Below are 20,278 nucleotides of genomic sequence, written 5' to 3'. Positions count from 1 at the left end.
ACCAAAGTGAGATGACTTTAGTCTCATGAACAACATTAGCTAATTGTTATTTACTAACTAATCTTAAAATGACCAACATTTCCTTTTGTACTTCATATGATTAAGTACTGCTGGTTAAATCTAATGATATGCTAAGAACAGTCATGTGAATAAAGTTCAAATAAAAGCATCGGACCAGAGCAGATACAGTGTACATTACATACTGAAAGAGCTTCCATCCCTTGCTGTCTTGTCAGACAGAATAGATGTCCTCATTTTGTCCAATCACCAAGTTGGGACTTGCTTTAGGGGGTTGCAAGCAGAGGTGAAAGAAGGAGGCCTACTTATAGATTTTACTTCAGTAAAAATAGCAAAGCAGCCACCAACAGTCATTTTCTTATTGTTATTACAGATGCATGAGCAGATTTCTACCTACTATACTTCAATGAATTGCATCATGATTATTCACCAGAAGTATCTGAGAAATGGTGAATTTTAGATGATTATTAAAAGAATAAATGCTTTAATAAATGCTTTGAACACACAGTTCTGCTGTTTACTGAAATATGTACAAATACACATAGAAATACACTATATAAAGGAAACACAGTTTGTACTGTTCTAACAAGTTTAAAATTCAATATTTGGTATGACCACATTTATCCTTTTCTTCTAATTTCTTTAAATATTCTTCTGGAATATTTCTCTAGGTTCCTTGCAGGACATTTAAAGCTCTTCTTTGGATGTTGACTGTTTTCTTTTTCCAGTCTCTGTCAAGATGATCCCACATTTGTTCAATAATGTCAAGGTGCGGGTTACAAAGCTGCCTCTTAACTCAGAGCAAGCAGACGGTTCAGTCACACGAGTAGGACATGAGCCTCCTTCCATCTATAAAAAACACTTCGGTGGCTGCCTGATGATTGCATTTCATTTAACAACTGCAGTCTGACTTGGACTGCGTGCAATTACTCTCAGACAAATTTTTGAAGTTTTGAAAATAATTGCTGTCTTATTTCTGAATGCAGACAGATTACCAACATGTCGCCATCAGTCTGAATGGCCCTTTGTCAAGCTGGCTGCCAGCTGGTTGTATTCTGGTTGTATTCCTTTAGAACGGAAAGACTGCTGAGCGAAAATTTAATAAATTAGTTAAATATGAATTAGACAGCAAAAGAAATGTGAGCTTTGATGATTTATCACAATATCAACATTTCACGCAATTGCCAACTTGACCTCATTCAACTTGTTCGCCGACGGACTCCTACATATGGCAACATTAGTTTTTTTGTTAGTGTTGGTGTGTTTGACTGTCTCATTTTACATTTTTAAAATAAAAAATGTAAAATGAATTAAAACATTTTAATTAAATAAAACAGATATTGAAAAAGTTTAACTTTGAAGACATAATTTATATGTTACTGCAATACTTTGCAAACTGCAAAATACTGTATTATAAGTGAAGTATCATGGGGTGTCTGGTGATTCCCACCCTGCTGAATATAGCCATGTACGCATGTAACCGTAATTCTACTTAATAAACTGAGAACAACTACTCTACTCTAATACATCTCTCTAAAAGAATCACAAGATGATTAACAGGACTGGAAAGTAGAAAACTGCTATAATCTGTACTTACAATGTGCTAAAAAATATAAGAGTGGATACAAACAAGGGTCATCTCAACCAAGAAGTGCAGCAAAGGGCGAACACTGACAACAAATTGTCCTTCTCTTAGTCAGTGGGTGCACAGTGTGCTGCTAAAAATGATTTTGCATACTCTGGATGTTCCACTTCCGAGGAAGAGAAAGGCAAGTCAGATGTCAGTAGTAGCAAAGGTCTAACAAACATAGCGCTCAGGACTTGACCAACAATCATCAACGCACTCAAGAAACAGAATTTTAACTTTATTTTATTTTCATATATTGTAATGGTACAAAAGGAGAGCCTGAACATTAGGCAAAGTTCAGTTGTCCATTGTTACAGACGTCCCACTTAAAAAGCCAGTGTTCAGTCCACTTGGCAACAATTAGTAAAAGGCCTTGTGATACAGACAGTGCTGAGTGAAACAAGTCCGTCCATCCAACTTTTAGTTTACATTTAACGTGATCGCTGCTTAGGTTTAAAAGCGTTCCTTCCAGTATCAACGCACACATGGTTTCAAATGAAATGGATGGAAATGAACCGTTTTCCCTGATCCACAGGCATCAGAATACAGAGATGAATTGTACAGAGCAAATACAATCATGATTTATGTTCCATACACAGGCAGAAATATAATGCAACCACGGCAGTTTAAGAAAAATCTAGGGCGATGAAAAGGAAATGAAACTGTCTGGAAATGTACAATCTTGGGAAATATTAACAGATGATATACTGATGTACACAATGCCCACACTGGAGGGTGAGCTCACCTCCATTTACAGTAAGTCAAGATTGTCGAGTCGTTTCTGCTCAGTTGTGAAGTCCTGTTTTGTTTATTCAAAAACAGCAGTGTCCAAAGGGAAACCAGCAGCAATATGAATGATGATTATGAGCAAGAATAAACTGACCAGTCACGCTGCTTCACACAAACATTGCTTAAGTGATACATAATTTAGAAACACACAAAAGGAATTGGGAAAAGCTGGAAAATAACAAAAAAGAAGAAGAACAAAAACAAGAAAAGCTTTTATACGCACTGACTTAATGTGTTTGGGTGAAAATGAGCTGAGACTATATCTGAAACTGCTAGAGTTTTCTTGTAACCAAGGAGCACGTATGAGTCATCAAAACTTCCTCCTTTTGGTTTCGTGGGAATGTCTGACTGACCTTTTCCTCGGACCTTCACCTGATTCACTAACAGAAAAGGGAGTGGGCTGAAAATTAGACGCATGACTCAGAGGGACATGACGGTGAAGGACTGTAGAGCCGAGTCACAGCTCAAAGGACAGAACAAAAATGACCAAGGCAACTCGTCACCATAATATTTGTGCGTATGTGTCCAAACATACGCACGCAAAACAAATAAACTCCCAGATAAAAACATATTCATGAGAATTTTGACAAAGTAGTGTGAGAGAGTGTGAATGAGCACCATCCATCTTCGCGAGTTATACTGACTATACAGGCTCTACTAGGAAATAATTTAGGTTTTTATATATGTCTGAACTCCCAGAACTAATGATGTGACCCACATGTTAAGGCTAAAATTTTATAACAAAAAATGTGCGTACAGTTGTTATCCTTGGGCTCAAATCAAGCAACCAGGGCTTTGTAAATCTAAAGTCTGCCATTAAAACACAACAATATTATTGCCCGATATTAGCTAATCGCCAATGTATCGGTATTGGCATTTACAACAGTGTTGCTGATAAATGAAAACTTTAAAAAAAGAAGAGACAGGAGAAACATCCTTCAACCATGTCATGAGTGTTGATGTTGCATAGATTGTCCACCGGAGGGCAGTCTGCAACTTCCCTTTCATCAACGCGTGTTTGGAACGACGCAAACACAACAGCCGCCTGATCCCAGCAGAGCGGAGGTGAATAAATAACGACGCATAAAATACATCAGGAGAATTTGTTTATGTTTAGTGCGTTTGAAAGAGAAAAGAAAAATATTGGAGTATTGGCTTTTTAAGTCACCAAATATCGGTATTAATATCAGCCGGGCCCTGTCTGCCATTAGTACCACTGTACACTGCTTAAGTGCTGTGTGCAAACAGAAAGCTTTACAGACAACCTAAAGTTGACTAAGGCCAGTTATTAGTGCTTTGAAAGTGACACTTTCCTGGAATAAAAACCTTAATTAGCAATAACAGGAACGCTACGTATTGGCAACAATGAAGAACAACATGATACATTGTTTTTAAAAAATAATAACAATCAATAATCAGACTAGATGGGCTAACTCAGAGTAAACTGCCAGTTATAGCCCAACATCATACACATTTCTATGTTACTATATTATTTACTTGCCTATTTTTGCGGATTGATTGGCAGGCCGGCAGGCCAACAGTCCCTATCCGCATACTTGGCACTGCTCACGTTTATCCCGCAGTATGCAAGCAATTCAATTTAAGCATTCAATCCTTTCCAGGAAAGCTGAGATTTCCTGTGGATGAATCTGTTTCTCTGGCATTATTGCCTTTTTGCTTCCATCTGCAATCTCTGTTGCAATGTTAGCACTAGTTGCTCGTCAGCTCACATAAAGCTAAAGCTCCTATTTGTGCCTTTTAATACTGCATGGGAGCGCTTTACTAGTTCCCCCTACAAGGACATTTGGATTCAGTCAAGGCCTCAGTAAACAAAATATACCGTGAACAAAGGTATAATTGTATCATTAGAGTTAACCTTCCTTTAAAAAGCTTGAATCAAAAGAGAAAAACAGCAGGTAGGAAGAATACGGTACACATGAAACAAACACATTAAATATTTCAGCTATACATTTTACAGCACAAGAAATAAAAAACGAGCCAAGATTGTGATGTTTGCAATCATTCCTGGGGTATAAAGCTTGTAAAATCTAAGGCCATATTAGCTGCAAGAGATGCTTGGCTGGGGTGAACATGGCAGAATTAGTCCAAATGATGCTATTAAATCCAAAGGCCTTAATAAGGAAAGTGTTTCAAGCAAACCACGCATGTTACATTAATTTGGTCCATAGATGGTGGGAATCACATATTGCATGTTCGTTTTCTCTCTCCCTCTCTCTGCAAATGTTTCCCTTCTGTTGTCTGATCTAAATGTTTCTCCACTCTTCCATTTCCTGTTTGTCCTCATCTGTCACTTAGATAAACAGATTACATATAAGTGTCTGCTTTTGAAGCTTGACTCAACTCTTCTCAAACAGGAAGTATCTAAACTTTCCATTATCACATCTGAAGTTCATTTCCTTTGGGAGTCCCACACATGTAAAGCTTGACTAAAGCTTCATAAATCATATGGCGCATTAAAAAAAAGGAATAAAGAAAAGAAGTACCTTCATTCTTGTTCATTTTTTAAGTGTATTATCTACTCGATGTGTGATTAGCAGTATCTATGCTCCATATATTTTAACTAAAAAACCCAAAACAAAACAAAACCAAAAGAAATCCGCTGTGACTTGTAATGCAAGGACAGCTAACCTCACATAATTACATGTAATTACAACATAGCAAAGAAAATAACAATAATATGGGTATAGCTTTGACAATTTCTTTTTAAAATAAATGCAAAACCAAAACTACACGTCTATTGTGCATAACATTGCATTCCAATATTCACAATAAAACAGCCCTTCTCACAGGCCCAAACATAATGCTAATGTATGGTACAATTTAAAAATACACCAAAATAAATTCTTGGCCTTTTCCCAACACATTACAAGGTGTCATATTAAATCTGATAAAGTAACACACTCAAAAAAAAGTATAATGCTCGTTGAAACAGAAAGATTCAAAGAAAGAAGATGGATTTGTCCACCATAACTTCCCATGCAGTTAACAAACAGCCTGCCTCACAGACTGATGTTATAGTTTAACAACTGCAGGGTATTTAGACATTGAACTGTAGAGTGTGTTCCCATTTGTTTCCACTGAATATTTGACAGCTTTGTTTCTTTGAAGTTCATCTTCTGAGCTAAGGCCTAAGCTGTGAGATCACCCGTGAGATGATTTGCTAATCTTCATCAAGTCATTTTGTCTACGTAAAAAAAATGCCTCAGAGTAAGTCGAGCATAAAGAAAGCCAGAAGGAAAAACAACACGGCGAAGCTTCATGCCTCAACACATCGGCTATCAGTTGCGCTGTCATTTGTTCGATTACATCTGCTAGCACAGTGAGGCACGCTGCACCTCATCTGCAGATATAACTGTATAAAACTCAAAGGTGATTTTCAGTCTCGAGGCCAGAGAACGTCAGGCTAACACTATTCTGTGCATATTTCCTGTTGATAGTAAAGTAGTGATAATCAGCACATTTAGATCACTGGCAAGGTTGAATCGTGCAAGTTTAAATAAACGGGTTTGCTTTGGACAGTTCCTATTGTGGCATGCATACTCAACATCACCTGGATGAAACACTGAAAGGCCACAATACCAAACCACCTTTCATCGCCAAGCTAGGTTATGAGATTATTCCACTGGCAGGCATGAGACAATTCCAAAAGCCATCACTTTCCTGTGCCTGTTGGGCCAGAACTGCTGCATCTCCTTCAAAGTTTCACAAAATTTCATTGCTTCTTCATTCCTCTGATCAAACTTCTCTCCTCTGCAGCTGTCCACAGTGGTTCGGCTCAGGCTTGTTCCTTATCGGCCCTCCACAGCTGCTCTTTCACTTCTGAGGGAAGCGTGTTGAACAGGTCCTCCTCCACCACCAGGCTACTCTTCTTCAACAGTCGGCACTCGCCGAGCTCCACCGGAAGACACTCCAGACGGTTCCCTCGCAGCTCCAGCTGAGTCAGCCCGGTCAGTTCCCCAAAACGTGACGGTAGAGTCTGCAAGCAGTTGTTCCCCAGATTCAGAGTACGAAGTTTCTTACACTGGAACAGCTCTGGGGGCAACGTCTCAATCTGAAATGGAGAGGAAAGGAGGAGGTTGCAGTTACCCTAGCCTGCTGAGGCAGTTACTAAGCAAAACATGTTTCACATAATAAGCAGCTCAGTTGTAGATCACATTAATTTCAGATGCTAACCAATTAAAACTACGACAAACAGGCAGGATCACAGGAACAAAATCAAAACTAGGTTAAATCTAGGCCTGCAGTTATATATGGGTGAACACGGTGCAGGCCAGTATCGACTTTGGTGACTGCTATGAGCAGATCCAACATTTACTATAGCAACTTAAAGACGGTTAATAACGAGATAAAAGACTTTTAAACAGCTGGGTTATTTTAATTATGATAACCATAAAATAAATCATCTGTATTGGCGACAGACAAGCAATCTCTTGCTGCCACCTCCAAAACAGCATTGAGTTAAATGTGACTTGATTGGTTCAAATGTTTTGCCAGGTTTGGTTAATTTCAGCTGTTCTTGGATGCCGGCTCTGAGAGTTGAGTATCACACCAGTAAACAGAATCTAGGCATCATTTTAGATTACTTGTAAACTTTTGTTAAAGCCTTATTACACAATTCTACTAAATATAACTACTGTGTGCATTTTTAACCAGCTTAGTTTAGGTAGCTGGAGTGCTAGCTATTAACAAAGAAATTTTTCCTATTACTCAGGATCAACCGAGCAGAGCACAGCTGATGTTTAGACAGCTGATGTTTTATTCAAATCTTACCCTGATACTACATTCATGTGTTTGACCAATCAATGTATGCAACCAGGTCTTTCGAAGCTTAGCTAAAAAAAACATTCCCACGTCCCATGGGTTTTGCACTCAACAATAAAGCTACGGGTTGACAGAACAATTTTACATCTAATTACGAATTTTACGCAGGATGCCCTTCCTGACACCACCCCATAAAGAGGCTAGTCTCCATTCTGAATTGACCCAGCGACTTACACTATGGAGCAAACACCCAATACTACGTAAAACTGGAATTTAATCTGACTCAAATGTGATATTTAGAACAATAAAATAACAGTGGGTTTGCGATGTAACCACCAGAACGTGATACAGGCAAAGAATTTCACAATTTGTGCATGTCTGCTAAAGACTTAAAGGTTTGAACAAATTTAGGACTTGAGTTTACTTTGTGTACCATGAACCTCTGTTTGAAAACAACAATGCAGTCACACTCTGTTAAAAACTTCTAAACATTAAAAACCTTTTTTTTTTATTTGGATAGATAATGTGCTGGAAGTTTAAAGAGGATTTTAAGGAAAAGAGGCCCCGAGAGCCCAAAACATCAAAAGGACCCCATTTAATGGAGCTATTTGTAGCCGCACACAAACCTGCTGGAAGCTATTTTCAGCATGCAAGCGCAGTAGAAAGTCTAGTAAAACAGCAGTAATAATAACCTTTACTGAAAAACACATGATGCTGTATGCATGCTCAGTGTTCAAAACAGTATTATCAGGAGAATTCACCAAGTGTTTCTTTAAATTCTCACAGTAAACAAATGTGAATGAAATGCCCCAAAGCAAATAACTGAGTTAAAGCTTAAATGATCTCCTTCATCAGAAACCACAGGCTTCAATCCAACTGTGAATTTTTAGCATGATTGAACATGTTAATGAAAAATAACCAAGTTTATGATAATCTGCCACCTTAACACAGTGAGGGAGGCTAGTTTTGTGGAGAAAAGCGACACATTATACAAATAATACCATACACACTTTGTAATAAATACATAGCAATGACACATTTTGGTCCGCTTGGAGTTCACTTGGATTTTTTTGTGTGTGAAAAGAAGCCAAACCACAGGAAAAAGCTACAAGTTTACAAATTCATCAACTAATTTAGACCAGCGTAAACAAACTATAAAAGCGCCCTTAGACAAAGACTTGGACAGCTGTCAATATACCTGGGTGGTCCACCTAAGTAAAGTCTTTGTATGGGAAGCACTACAGTCCTACTGTTATCTTCAAAGGCATAATTCTACACCAAGAACATGTAGATATTTATAATGGCTGACCTCCGTCAACAACTTATCGGGTTTTTAAGCGAACCTTACTGACATCTATGAGAAAGATAAAGGGGTGGAAACATGACTGCAGAATGAGAGAACTTGATAACTTTTACTACACTTTGAATCACCTTGTTGTTGAATTGTGCTATACAAATAAACTTGCCTTGCCTTACAATGAATAATTTAAGAAATTCTTCGCTACTCACCCTGTTTGCTGTCACTGCAAAATACTGCAGGTTCTGGAGGAAGCCCACATCTGGGTGGATGCTGGTCAGATTGTTGTGGCTCAGGTCTAAGAAGCGCAACTTGCGGCAGAAGAAAAGCTGGCTGGGGATCCTCTCTATCTTGTTCCTATTCAAATAGAGCCTTTCCAGGTTGGTGAGTGTTCCGATCTGAATGGGGATATAGGCAATCTGGTTGTACCACAGCTTCAGGCACACGAGGCGGTGCAGGTGCTGGAAGCTGATGATCTCCTCTATCGTCTTCAGATTGTTGTCCTTCAGGTCGATTTCCTGCAGGTTGTGCAAGCTAAAGATGGAGTGCGGAATACGTTCGAGATCGCAACGAATGAGCTCCAGCTCAGTCAGGTTGACCATTTTCTTCAGGCTGTTGAGCACCATTAGTTTGGTGCCCTCATTGTTGATGGAGAGCTTCTGAAGGTGCACACCCACATCCGTTACCACCTGGGGAAGCTTAGTGAGGTTGCTCTTAAGCCGTAGCACTTTGAGACTTTTGAGCTCTCGGAGCCCATCGATGACAATGTAACGATTATTCTCAGCACTCAGGTTCCCGGTTAAATGCAGCTCTCTGAGATTCTTCAGGCTGTAGATCCACAATGGGATCTCCTTGATATCAGTGAACTTAATGTGGAGGGACTTCAGATTCTCTCTTAGAAAGGCCAGAGCTGGAGCCTCAATTTTAGCCGGGGTGTGATAGAGCCACATTTCTTTTAGGTTGGAAAGCTGGGCGATGATTGGAGGGATAGTAACATCTGGAATAAGTTCCAGCTTGAGCACCTCTAGTTCAATCAGATCAAACACCGTGTCTGGAATCCCGCTGAGCATGAAGAGGTGCAGCTCCAGCTTCTCCTGGGAGTTCTTGGTGATACGCTGCCGTAGCTTCTCCAGTGTCCACTCATTGTTCAGGTTGAGTTGCCTCAGCTTGTTTTCACTCACCTCTGACAGAAACACAGCGAAGCGCTTGGAGTAAAGAGGGTCATACTGATCTATCATGTGCAGCATGAAGGCAAAGTCGTTCTTTACATCTGGGATGTCACTGTAACTGCTTTCCTCACGGATTGCTTCAAAGGAGTATCGTTTCAGGGAGCGGCTGAGCATCCAACAAAGAGTGTACATGCAGATGAGTCCATAAACCACCACCAGGGAGATGTAGAAACAGGCCAAAATCCTGAAAAGAGTTGCTAACGGATGGGCGCAATGGAACGAGCTGTACCCGGTTAGATTCTGAATATTCTCTGTGCACAGCACATTGAAGCTGATGTGTTTTACATAGTGGGCTGTGTAGCCAAATATCAGTATAAACTTTATTACCTTGATAATGGTCTGACGTATGTAAAGGCGGTACACTATATCACCCTCCTCTACATGTATTCTGAACTTTTTAACCTTTTCAAAAAGGGCCTTGGCCTGCTCCCCTTCCTTTTTATCTAAAACTCCAGTTTCAGAGCGATCAACAATTCCTTGTTCAATTCTGGTCTTTGTTCGTTGGAGCATGGGCACACTGGCCTCAACATCCTCGCTCACGCTTGAGGCCTTCTTGTCCATCGAACCGTTCATTTTCCCCACAGGCTTGGGGTCGCTCTCCTCCACCACGGTCTCAGACAAAGCTCTCGTTGTCCACGGGGAGTCGAAGCACTTGAGGAGGATGGAGACAAAATGCTCCACTTTAGAACTCGTGCGGGGGAACTTAAACCAGAAGTTGCTGCAGGCCAGGAAGATTAGAGTGTGGAGTAGCACCAGATAGGGGAAATATTTGGCAAACCAGTGTAGTTTTTTCTCATAGCAGACTGCGTCTACATAGTTATACTGATGTCGGTCAAGGTCATACTGAATGCCTTTGGGTTCCGGTGCGTAGTGGGTGGTCAGATTCGGCATGGGCATGACTTCGCACGAGTCATTAACGACCCACTTGCAAGGCAAGCAGATCATCTTGTCCTGTGTGACCTGCAGCGTCCCGCCGAACACCGCAATCATCAGCATGACGATTGAGATGTAGTCTGTGAAAACGTCCCACCATGGCTTCAGGATGCGGTACGCTGGCTGGGTGTCAGCAAAGTATCGGAGCTCTGTGACGGGAATCATGATGGTTTATCTAAAAAAGCAGAGACAACAGAGGATTAGTTCATGACATGTTAGGTTAAACTGTGTTTTGAAAACCTTAATGCTTTGGGGCAAAACTTTGTATAAATTACACTCAAAATATTATTCCTGCCTGTTGGCAGCTGACTGTGGCAGCTGGTTGTGAATAGTTTAAGCTTTTTCCTTATGAAATCCAGTTGAATAGCTGTTTTTCTTTGATAGCTTCTATGCCAGTTTCTGGGATTAAGCCAACCATTGTTTTCATTAGGAATTAATCCTCTAATTATTTCGTCATTCATTATTTCTAAAATGCCATGAAATAGTGAAGAATGTCCACTATGGTTTCCTGAAAGAATACATTTACAAATTACACTCCAAAACTATGACACAGTCAATTTACAAATACATAAACCAGAGAGAGTCTGATGGTGCACTGGAGAAGCAAATGTTTGGATGTCTTGTTTTTTTGCATGAAATATGATTCAAATTATTAAACCATCTATACAGTGAAAACCCATATTCCCAACAGCAATCAAACATATTTGCCACAATGTGTCTTGGAGAATATCACAGCACTGAAAATAGTACTAAATGGATACCATAATAGCATCACCATTTCATATAGCAGGATAAACACAATCCTTTCATTTTACACTGCACAATTGGAAGGAAGCTTGCTTTAGTCTTGCCTTCTTGCTCTTATGTTATGTCAATATTGATGTGAATATTTTAAAAAGTCAGACAGCAAATTAATAAATGCCACACACACAAATAGCACTAACTTACAATTTGCCTTTTATCCTGATGTAGCCCAACACGCACCTATGAGCAAAGAAGTGGAGGTTACCAGACTAGAAACACACAAAACACGATAGTTCTGATAGCTATTTGTCCTACAACTAAACAAAAGATCCTCTGAGCATCTTGCATGGGACACAGCACATTGCAGAGGCAATAGCAGCACAGACCCCGAAGCAGGCATGTTCATACAGACTCGGTGTCTCCACCTGTACTGTTACGTAGCCCTTTCTCAGAATGAATACGTTTTAACATGTTACTCCTTACAGAAAGGGCCACGAAGGAATGTATTCTCCCAAGAAGCTATGTAAAATCCTGCAAAACCAACAAATTTCCTGATTGTTTTCCCCCAAAAAGTGAACAATCCAAACAAGCAGGAATACTTAAATTAAAATCAAGAAAAACAACTTGAAAATGGATGCTAAACCCATTACTGAACACAAAGCTGCTGCTGGTCCCACGAAAACACAAATCCCCCAAAGTGAAAAACTCCTGAGGCTTGAGTATGTGTGTAAAAACCACAATCAGGCATCTTTTTCAAACAGTAAATAACAATAGACTGAACAATAAAAAAAATAGAGCAGTCAAAGCAGCTTTTTTTCACAATTCAAGATGTTTTAAAGGATCATATTAGCCCAAGTATAACCTCCTACACAGAAATACAGTTTCATGTGGACACAAATCTGATAGTAGAAGAAGAAACAAATCAACTGTAATAGTACTACTTATTTTTCTTCTTATAACAGTAAGGAAGAATCAAAAACAACAAAAACTGCATCTCCCTGTTTGTTCAACCACCCCCTACCTTATGAAAGAAGATAGCTGCGCAAGTCCTCACAAAAACGCATTGTTTTTTATCCAGTTCAAACCAGAATGGCAGCGGAGTCGCTGTTGGCCTCCTTCGTTAGGCTTCTGCTTTGCTTTAACACAGAAATTACAGCACACTGAGACCCCAACAGCTGCCACAATACCCTTAACTGTAACCAGTCAGATGGTGTTATTCCACAACAGGCTATCTTTGACTCCAATGCAGTGTACACTTCCCTGTACCACAACAGATTCATGACAAACCCAAAAGCATTTGACATGCTCAACTTTAAAATGTGACAGATGGAAATTCTGGTTTTGCAACACAGTGAAACTGCTGCATATTTTCACTTTCGTGTCTTGAAGTCATTGGTGTGTCGCTTAGATCACAAGTTTGCCACAATAAGCTCATATAAACTCCAAGTTCCATGTAACATAAACTAATTGCCAAGATCTTCCAAGAATTTCACACCAGGCTCTGAAATAACCCTAACAATAATAATGGATGATCCGGTGAGGTCACAATGTACCACTAATATCTTTAATTCAAAAGAACATCCGAGGTTTGTTTCACTTCATCCTGGCACAGGAAAATAAACACCAGTCTGCAAGCAGCTTACCTTGAACCACACTACACTTCTCCAAAATCATCCCTCTAATAATTTCAACCAAGGACTTCTCTGAGGAACTAAGGACTTCCTGTCACTATCCCTGGTGTAAAATAAAAAAGGTCAAGACAGGATAATATAGTGACTGTGTTCTTTCTTGTTTGCTATGTTACCGCAGTACATTTCTCCTGATTTTCTTTCTCAAACAGAGATGCCTTTGTGCAGGCGAAGTGCAGGTGAACCTGACCACCGAAACAGCCAGTGTATTACAGAGCCAGAAATAATTTCCCTCAAGGACACTAGTGTCCATTTGGTTTGTAACAAAAACAAATGGACATGCCTCTTTTGCAGTATATAATGGACTTTCCTTTAAAATAACCCCGAGCAACCCCAAGTAGCTTTAAGTGATATCTGACAGCTAATCTCCAAAAACTAAATGAACTCCAGTGAGGGGAAAAAAAAACCCTTCCTGTGGGGCTTAAACTCAAAATCCCACAGGAATAAGTCGCAGGTTCGTATGGGTGCCACTCCCTACTGCTCCTTAGTATAGATTTTTGGTGGTAGGCATACTTTAATACCAACAACTTTCCAAAGACCTTAAAAAAATAAAGGACTGAAGGACTTTCTAAGGACTTAAGGTCATCATCAATGTACACATGCAGGACAAGAGTGTGCGTAGTGCAAAGATCAGAGCACAGCATGTAATCGTGAAAGAGATGAGAAAAACCCCAAAATGATAACAAAATAAAAAGAAAAGGAAAAAGAAAAACGTGCTATAATCTTTGTTATGTGTCCATGATGAGAAAACACTGAACAAGATGGTGTTAACGATGGACAGCATGTCTCCAATGTGATTTGAACCCCACTGAATGTGCACATGACACCTTTGGGAGAAACTTTTAGTAGACAGAAGAGACAAAGTTGAACTTGTTGGCAAAGATAAACAACATACTTTGAGGGAAAAGGGCACTCTATACTAAGGCTAAAAGCTCAACTCAACTAGGCTGGATATTTAAAAGCTGATATGATTTTTGAATATTCAAATAGTAATTAAAAAATGAGATACTTTATGCCTTAATAATTCCTTGGTTTTTTTTACTGGCATTTGCAAGGATATAATACACTACTATCACCCAAAAGGGATGGTAATGCACATGCAAAGCCAAATACAGTGAGAGCTGTCAAAAACCTTCAAATAGAACTTAAAAAATAATGCAGCAAAGCTAGCATATCACAAGTCTGCCACAACTATACAACAGTCATCAGAGAGGAGTATGTTGGAAGGATGTCTTTGTAGAATATTATATTTGATTAGAAATGCCTGTTAATCCAAACCTTGAAGCAGGGTGGAGGTAGCATTATGGGTTGGAGCTGTTTTACAAGTTCAGAAGACTTTCCAATCGAAAACACTGAATTTAATTTTTGTGTTTAATTCAGCAGTCTACGAGCAGAAGATTTTGAAAGGCTGGGTCATACAACAGGACACTGATTCAAAACATATAAAAAAAATACAGATAAGCCCATGTCTCAAGCCACCACGAATTTCTTTAAATGTTGCTTCCAAGGAGCCAGACTTTATTGTAACTGTTTAAAGTGGTTATGAGCAACAATTCTCCAGGCTTTCTGAACGTTTTTCAAAACCTTTTTCTTAACTAACTGGCTGCTTTTTGATTGATTGAGTATCTGAGTATTTTTAGAGAAATTATTTTCATTTATTTGTTTATTTACTTCACTTAACACTGACAAGCATAAACAAGACACCTAACTCAAGGGATGAACGAGTGTTGTGTCTTAGCAACAAACTCATTTTAAATTGCATCTTTCGACAGTTCGTTACTATTTTTGCTCCAAGTTGATTGCCAAATAGCCATTAGCTAAAAACTTGGCATACGTCAGCATGAAGAAATTGCACAAGTGGAGGACAAAAGAAGAAGTTTCAGGCATAAAAATAATTTTGCAGTATACGAAAATGAAAAAAAAAAATGCAGCAAAGAAGCCATTTTTAAGGAAGGGAAACAGGGAGAAAAAGCTGAGGTAGATATGAGCTCAGCTAAAAATCAGCGACAGCTGGTCTTATAGAGTGATGAATTTGAAGCTTTGGGGTCAAAGTGTCATAGGAGGAGGTCAGGAGAGAGGTACAACTGGGAGTATGTACAGCCAAAACACGGTGGAGGCTCAGTCATGGTTTGGGGTTGCATTTCAACAAGGGGTGTTGGGAATCTTATCAAAACTAATGGAATTATGAAAGCACAAAAGTGCCCCTAGATTTTGATCCACGATGCAATACCAGCAAACATCCTAGAAGAGCTTTGCATGTAATTCCAGAAGAACTATTCCTGAAGACTACCCATAGAAATTACAAGAAAGCTACCTGTGAGATATCAGGTAGTGTTGAAGAACAAAGGTAGACATACCTTTGTTAGAAGGGGTGGCTTCTAAGATCATTAGAAGCCACCCCTAAAGAAATGAGGTGTGGTACAACACTTGCACAGTAATGACATCTCACTCATGACTGTGTCTTTCCAGTTAAGATTATGACGGCCTATTAGCGTAACTTAGCAGAAGACCACATCACAACTAATTAATTCTGGTTAATTTCTTGCAACTGTACACATGTGGACAGAAAGATGGACAGATACCAGTGCTGCCAGCACTTATTGCAGGCAGGAAGTTTTATTACATTCACTTAGATTGATACACGCTATAAACTCCTCTGTGTTTGAAACATCTCTCAATATTCCCTTGGCAACTACTTCACAAATTTCCATTTAAGTGCCGCAAACATTTATAGGACCTCCAAAGCAACAGAGAGCATCACTTTACTAACGTCTTCTACACCCTGTTATCACGTACCATACAGCAGAGATGACTAAGGAACAGCGTGTTTTGGATCCCTTCATCAGTTCACAGTTGTTGAAAGTATTACACCCAGATCTCAGGGTTGTGTCAACAGCATCCAGTCCAGGCTTGTTGCTCCAAATGTGCTGGAGTTGAATATCAATTTTAAGCGACAAAAATCAGCTTTTTTCCACCATATTTTGACACTGTGTGGTACAAATAATGTATCATTTGAAGATAATGAGGTGAGAAATCATATATGAAAAGACTAAATGGTAAATGGCCTGTATTTGTATAGCGCTTTCCTAGTCCTTAAGGACCCCAAAGCGCTTTACACACTCAGTCATCCACCCATTCACACACTGGTGATGGCAAGCTACATTGTAGCCACAGCTGCCCTGGGGCGCACTGACAGAGGCGAGGCTGCCACCGGGCCCTCTGACCACAACCAGTAGGCAACGGGTGAAGCATCTTGCCCAAGGACACAACGACCGAGACTGTCCAAGTCAGGGCTCGAACCTTCCGATTACAAGGCGAACTCCCAACTCTTGAGCCACGATTGCTCCGACTAATCCTACCTTGGTCTGATTCTAGCTTTTCAAAGGAGGATCCTTGCACTTAACAATTTTTCCAGCACTTCCCAGCACTATGTGGCAATAACTACATAACTATGTGATCTGGATCCAGCAAGTCAAAGACATTGATTAGTTTCCCGTTATTATTTTTCCATTTTAGCTAATACTTAGTAAATCCTGATAAAAGTCTACATAAGGCTGTTAGGGGGCAGTTGAGTTGCTAGTCTACATCAGCACTACATATCAGCAGTGACAGTGTTTTCTAAAGCCACAATCCACTCACACTTTATAAAGAGGTCCTTGACCACAAAACTGTTGCCTAGAACGCGGAAAAGAAAATGAAAAGAAAAGAAATTCAGGCCAAAAACTTGAGATCGTTCTTCACAGCCCATTTGTACAAAGCAGAATTATCACAGCTTCCGATCTCAGCCCATCTGCCCAGCCCTGGGGCATCAAATCAAGGGATGGAGAGGACAAGGTCTAACAACTGCTGACTCACAAAGAATGTACACCAGTGATGTCATGCTCTCACACATGTTCACAGTAATGAGAGGTCTGAGACATAAACCGTTTAAAACTACTTTATAAAGACATATCCTGATCTTATAAATTAATCATTCTAACCATATTTGTGTGCCTAGCCTGCCAATGGCAATATTACTACAGCAATGCGATAAAATCATAAGAGCTCTTACATGTATTTTGTGACTGTAGTAATAAAAATGAGAAGAAGAACAGCTCCTTATGAACTTAATATCCGAGAAACATCGAGTTACAAAACAGAGCTCTCCTGTTTTCCACTGCATGCACATGCTTTGCGGCTGCTGATGGGAAAACTTCCGTGTTTTAATCTGCTGTTTATAGCTTCAGTGTTTTATCAGCAAAAAACTGTTTGCGCTAAAAATCCCAGAACACCTCGCCTGGCCTTTAGCTATGGACAAAAATGCATTTAAGCAGGACCGAGAATATTTCATTAGCTTAAAAAAAATCAATCCGAGGCGGTAACACAGTCGGATAAAATTACATGTAATCCAACCCCCCCAGAGCGACCTTTAGTTAGGTGGTCCTCTCCACAGCAAGAGTCAGCAGAGCAGGGACGGGAAACGATGTCTCATGTCGGTGCTCAGTTAGCAGTCTGCGGCAGCTAACTGGTTATATACCAAACACCCTGAAAAATAACAAAAGACCCACCTGTTTTGCTAAAGCTGGTGTCTCTCGCCTCCTCCGCACTCTGGTGAAACATTTCTCAAACAGGCTTCAGAAGCTGAGGCAGCTCGGACATCAGGCCGGAGCCCCGTTATGCTGCTACGGTAGAAGAAACCCGCAAGAAGGCTAGAGCGGTGCGGGACCGTCGGCTCCCACAAAGAGCTCTGTCCGAGCAGGGACGGGGGAAAGTACGAAATTATACAGTTTTTCAAAATAAAAGCACAACCCTCTCATCTCACTCTCGCTCTGTCTCTCTCACTTCTGTTTCCCCCTATTTTCTTTTAGCTTTCCTTTTTAAGTTTTATTAAATTAGATAAATAGGTTAGTTATATATCTACTCCCAGTCGGTCGCGGCAGATGGCTGCCCCTTCTGAGACTGTTTCTGCTGGAGGTTTCTTCCTGTCAAAAGGTTTCTTCCCACACTTACCTTACAGTATAAAGTCTGTGAGACAAATGTTGTGATTTGGGGTTATATAAATAAAATTGAATTGAAAAATTGAATTGAATTGAATTGAATAGAAATAAAATTAAATACAACGGAATTGAACTGAACTGAACTACAGCCCTCTTTAAACTTAAGTGGGCCAGTGAAAGTCTGCATTTCTGTAAGTGTAAAGAATTGTAATTACACACTTAACATATCTTAAGATAATAATAAAAAGTGCAATTCATCTTTTCGTTTTTCTACATGATAAAGAAGGGCTCCTTTGGTACATAAAAAAACGCTGTCAGTCCATTTGTTTGGGCTTGTAAATTGTAGGAAATAAATGTGTAAAATTACACATTGCTCATTGGTCAGAATGTCCTGTAATTATAAAAGAGAAGGGTTTTGCTAATTGACAAACAAAACACAACTGTATAAGTTATAAATGTGTTAAAAAAATGTAAACAGTGAAAAAATTCAAATCAATACTTTACGCGATCTAACCCCCTTTTTTTTTTTTTTTTTTTTTTTTTACATTTACAGTAACTTTAAGGGTTTAAAAATAGCAACAACAATAAAAAATCACACTCATCTTCATTCACCAGCAATTTCTTCTTTCGGCTCTTCCACAAATCTCTGCAGTGATTGCACGGTGGAACTGTGCATACATTTTTAATAACTACCCCACATACAGCATCTAATTTCATTGGTACACTTGCACATGAATTTATGGTAGTTTAGGTAGGTCATTCCAAAAATTTTAGATGAACTTGTCACATTTCTTCAATTTTTAAGCTGACTGGGCTGCCTGTGTCTGTTCATCCACATCCCAGATTGACTTTGGGGCACCTCAAGTCTAAATATTATCGGAAATGTGCTCAACCTCATTCCAAGCATTATATATTCACTTCAGAACAGATGCAAAAAGCCTTCAAATCAAACTTTAGATGGAACTGTTCCCACTGAATAATACATGTTTGCCTAAAGTGAGGGCTTATGAATAAGGTATGAATCCTCCCTGTAATGATCATTTGTGCAGAATATCATATAGTACAGTCCATAACATGTTAATAAACAAACAGCATTTAGAGATAATATATTTTAAGGTGTAAATACTTGCTGTGAAAAGGTATTTGCCCCCTTTCTGATTTGTTAGGGTTTTTTTTTTTTTTTTGCATATTTGTCAGGCTTATATTTCAGATCATCAAATAAATTTTAATATCAGACAAAGATAACTTGAGACAATACAAAATCCAATTTTTGAATGGCTTTGTATCCATTTCCAGACTGAAAATGACTTTCTCAGCTGCCCTTGAGTTTCTTTAGGTCGTGGCATAACGTGTTGGGTTTTGAGATTATTTAGCCTACTTCACTTTGTCAGACAATTACTATTAAGCGATTTTTTGATTCAACAGGTCTGGCAGTAATCAGGCCTAGGTGAAGTTAGTGAAACTGAACTTAGCTTGTGACAAATGTGACAAGTATGAAATAAGAAATTTTCACAGCACTAAAACCTTCTAGTTTAGAAATGTGTTTATTTAGTTCATCTGTATCACAAGTCATACAAGTGAGCCCTGTGCTTGCTCTGTCACAGTAACAAAGAACTATAACACCCAGAAACTGCACATGGACCCATCACAGAGACAGTGTGCCACAGAGTTCCACTTTTAAGACATCCATACCTTTCCCTTAACCCACACAGCTCAGTGCATTTGTCATTTGTGCTTATTGCCATTCAATTAACCTCCACAGGCCTGCAGCAGCCTTGGCCACAACCTACTGGAACATTGTAAAAGGTTTTGTTATACATTGTGTCCTTACCGCTTCAATTCCCACTAAAGCCTTGGGAAACAATGAGGTGATGAAAAGTGTCTGTGAACTACTCAGTTAATGCTAATAATATGATATATGATTCTGGATTTGTGAAACAATGGCCATCCCAGAGGTGCAAAATCTGAATCTGAGACATTCAAGACTGTATTGACCCTCATGTGAGTGACTCCACAGAAATGCCTGACCTCTCCAGATATTCAATGCAATTCAAACTTTATTTTTTCTGTCATAAATGAAAAACAACCTTTGCTGTGGAGGGCTTTGTGGTAGGTTTTTGGCAGGTTTAGCTCCTTAGCCAGAGAAGCTGAACTTTGTTAGAATTTCCTTCAGTGTATGCAAACAGAATTTGAAC

At 39.4% G+C, this 20,278-nt stretch overlaps 1 protein-coding gene across 3 annotated transcripts; it reads right to left on the bottom strand.

The window, feature by feature from the left end:
• Window positions 1-1,872: 1,872 nt before the first annotated feature.
• On the bottom strand, window positions 1,873-17,859 carry lrrc8aa (leucine rich repeat containing 8 VRAC subunit Aa). Of its 3 annotated transcripts, none has more exons than XM_082538203.1 (4): window positions 17,655-17,859; window positions 11,624-11,659; window positions 8,726-10,850; window positions 1,873-6,506 (listed from the first exon to the last, which is right to left on the bottom strand). In XM_082538203.1, exons 3-4 carry the CDS (start codon window positions 10,838-10,840, stop codon window positions 6,231-6,233), a joined length of 2,391 nt encoding a protein of 796 aa, XP_082394329.1. In that variant the 5' UTR covers window positions 10,841-10,850; window positions 11,624-11,659; window positions 17,655-17,859; the 3' UTR covers window positions 1,873-6,230. The 3 variants fall into 3 exon arrangements, with proteins under 3 accessions (XP_082394329.1, XP_082394330.1, XP_082394328.1); XM_082538204.1 differs by lacking the exon at window positions 17,655-17,859 and adding an exon at window positions 12,441-12,669; XM_082538202.1 differs by lacking the exon at window positions 11,624-11,659 and having other exon boundaries at window positions 17,655-17,858.
• Between the last annotated feature and the right edge of the window lie 2,419 nt (window positions 17,860-20,278).

The sequence above is a fragment of the Aulonocara stuartgranti genome (assembly GCF_965226115.1).
Source record: "Aulonocara stuartgranti genome assembly, chromosome: 7".
Taxonomy (NCBI): Eukaryota; Metazoa; Chordata; class Actinopteri; order Cichliformes; family Cichlidae; genus Aulonocara; species Aulonocara stuartgranti.
This window is presented reverse-complemented; position numbering and strand designations above follow the sequence as displayed.

Bases quoted from the DNA above. Each gene is read 5' to 3' on its own strand.
- lrrc8aa (XM_082538203.1), bottom strand. From the start codon at position 10,840: ATGATTCCCGTCACAGAGCTCCGATACTTTGCTGACACCCAGCCAGCG. The intron at 6,507-8,725 runs GTGAGTAGCGAA...TCTCCATTTCAG, and splicing joins TTGCAGTGACAGCAAACAGG to ATTGAGACGTTGCCCCCAGA.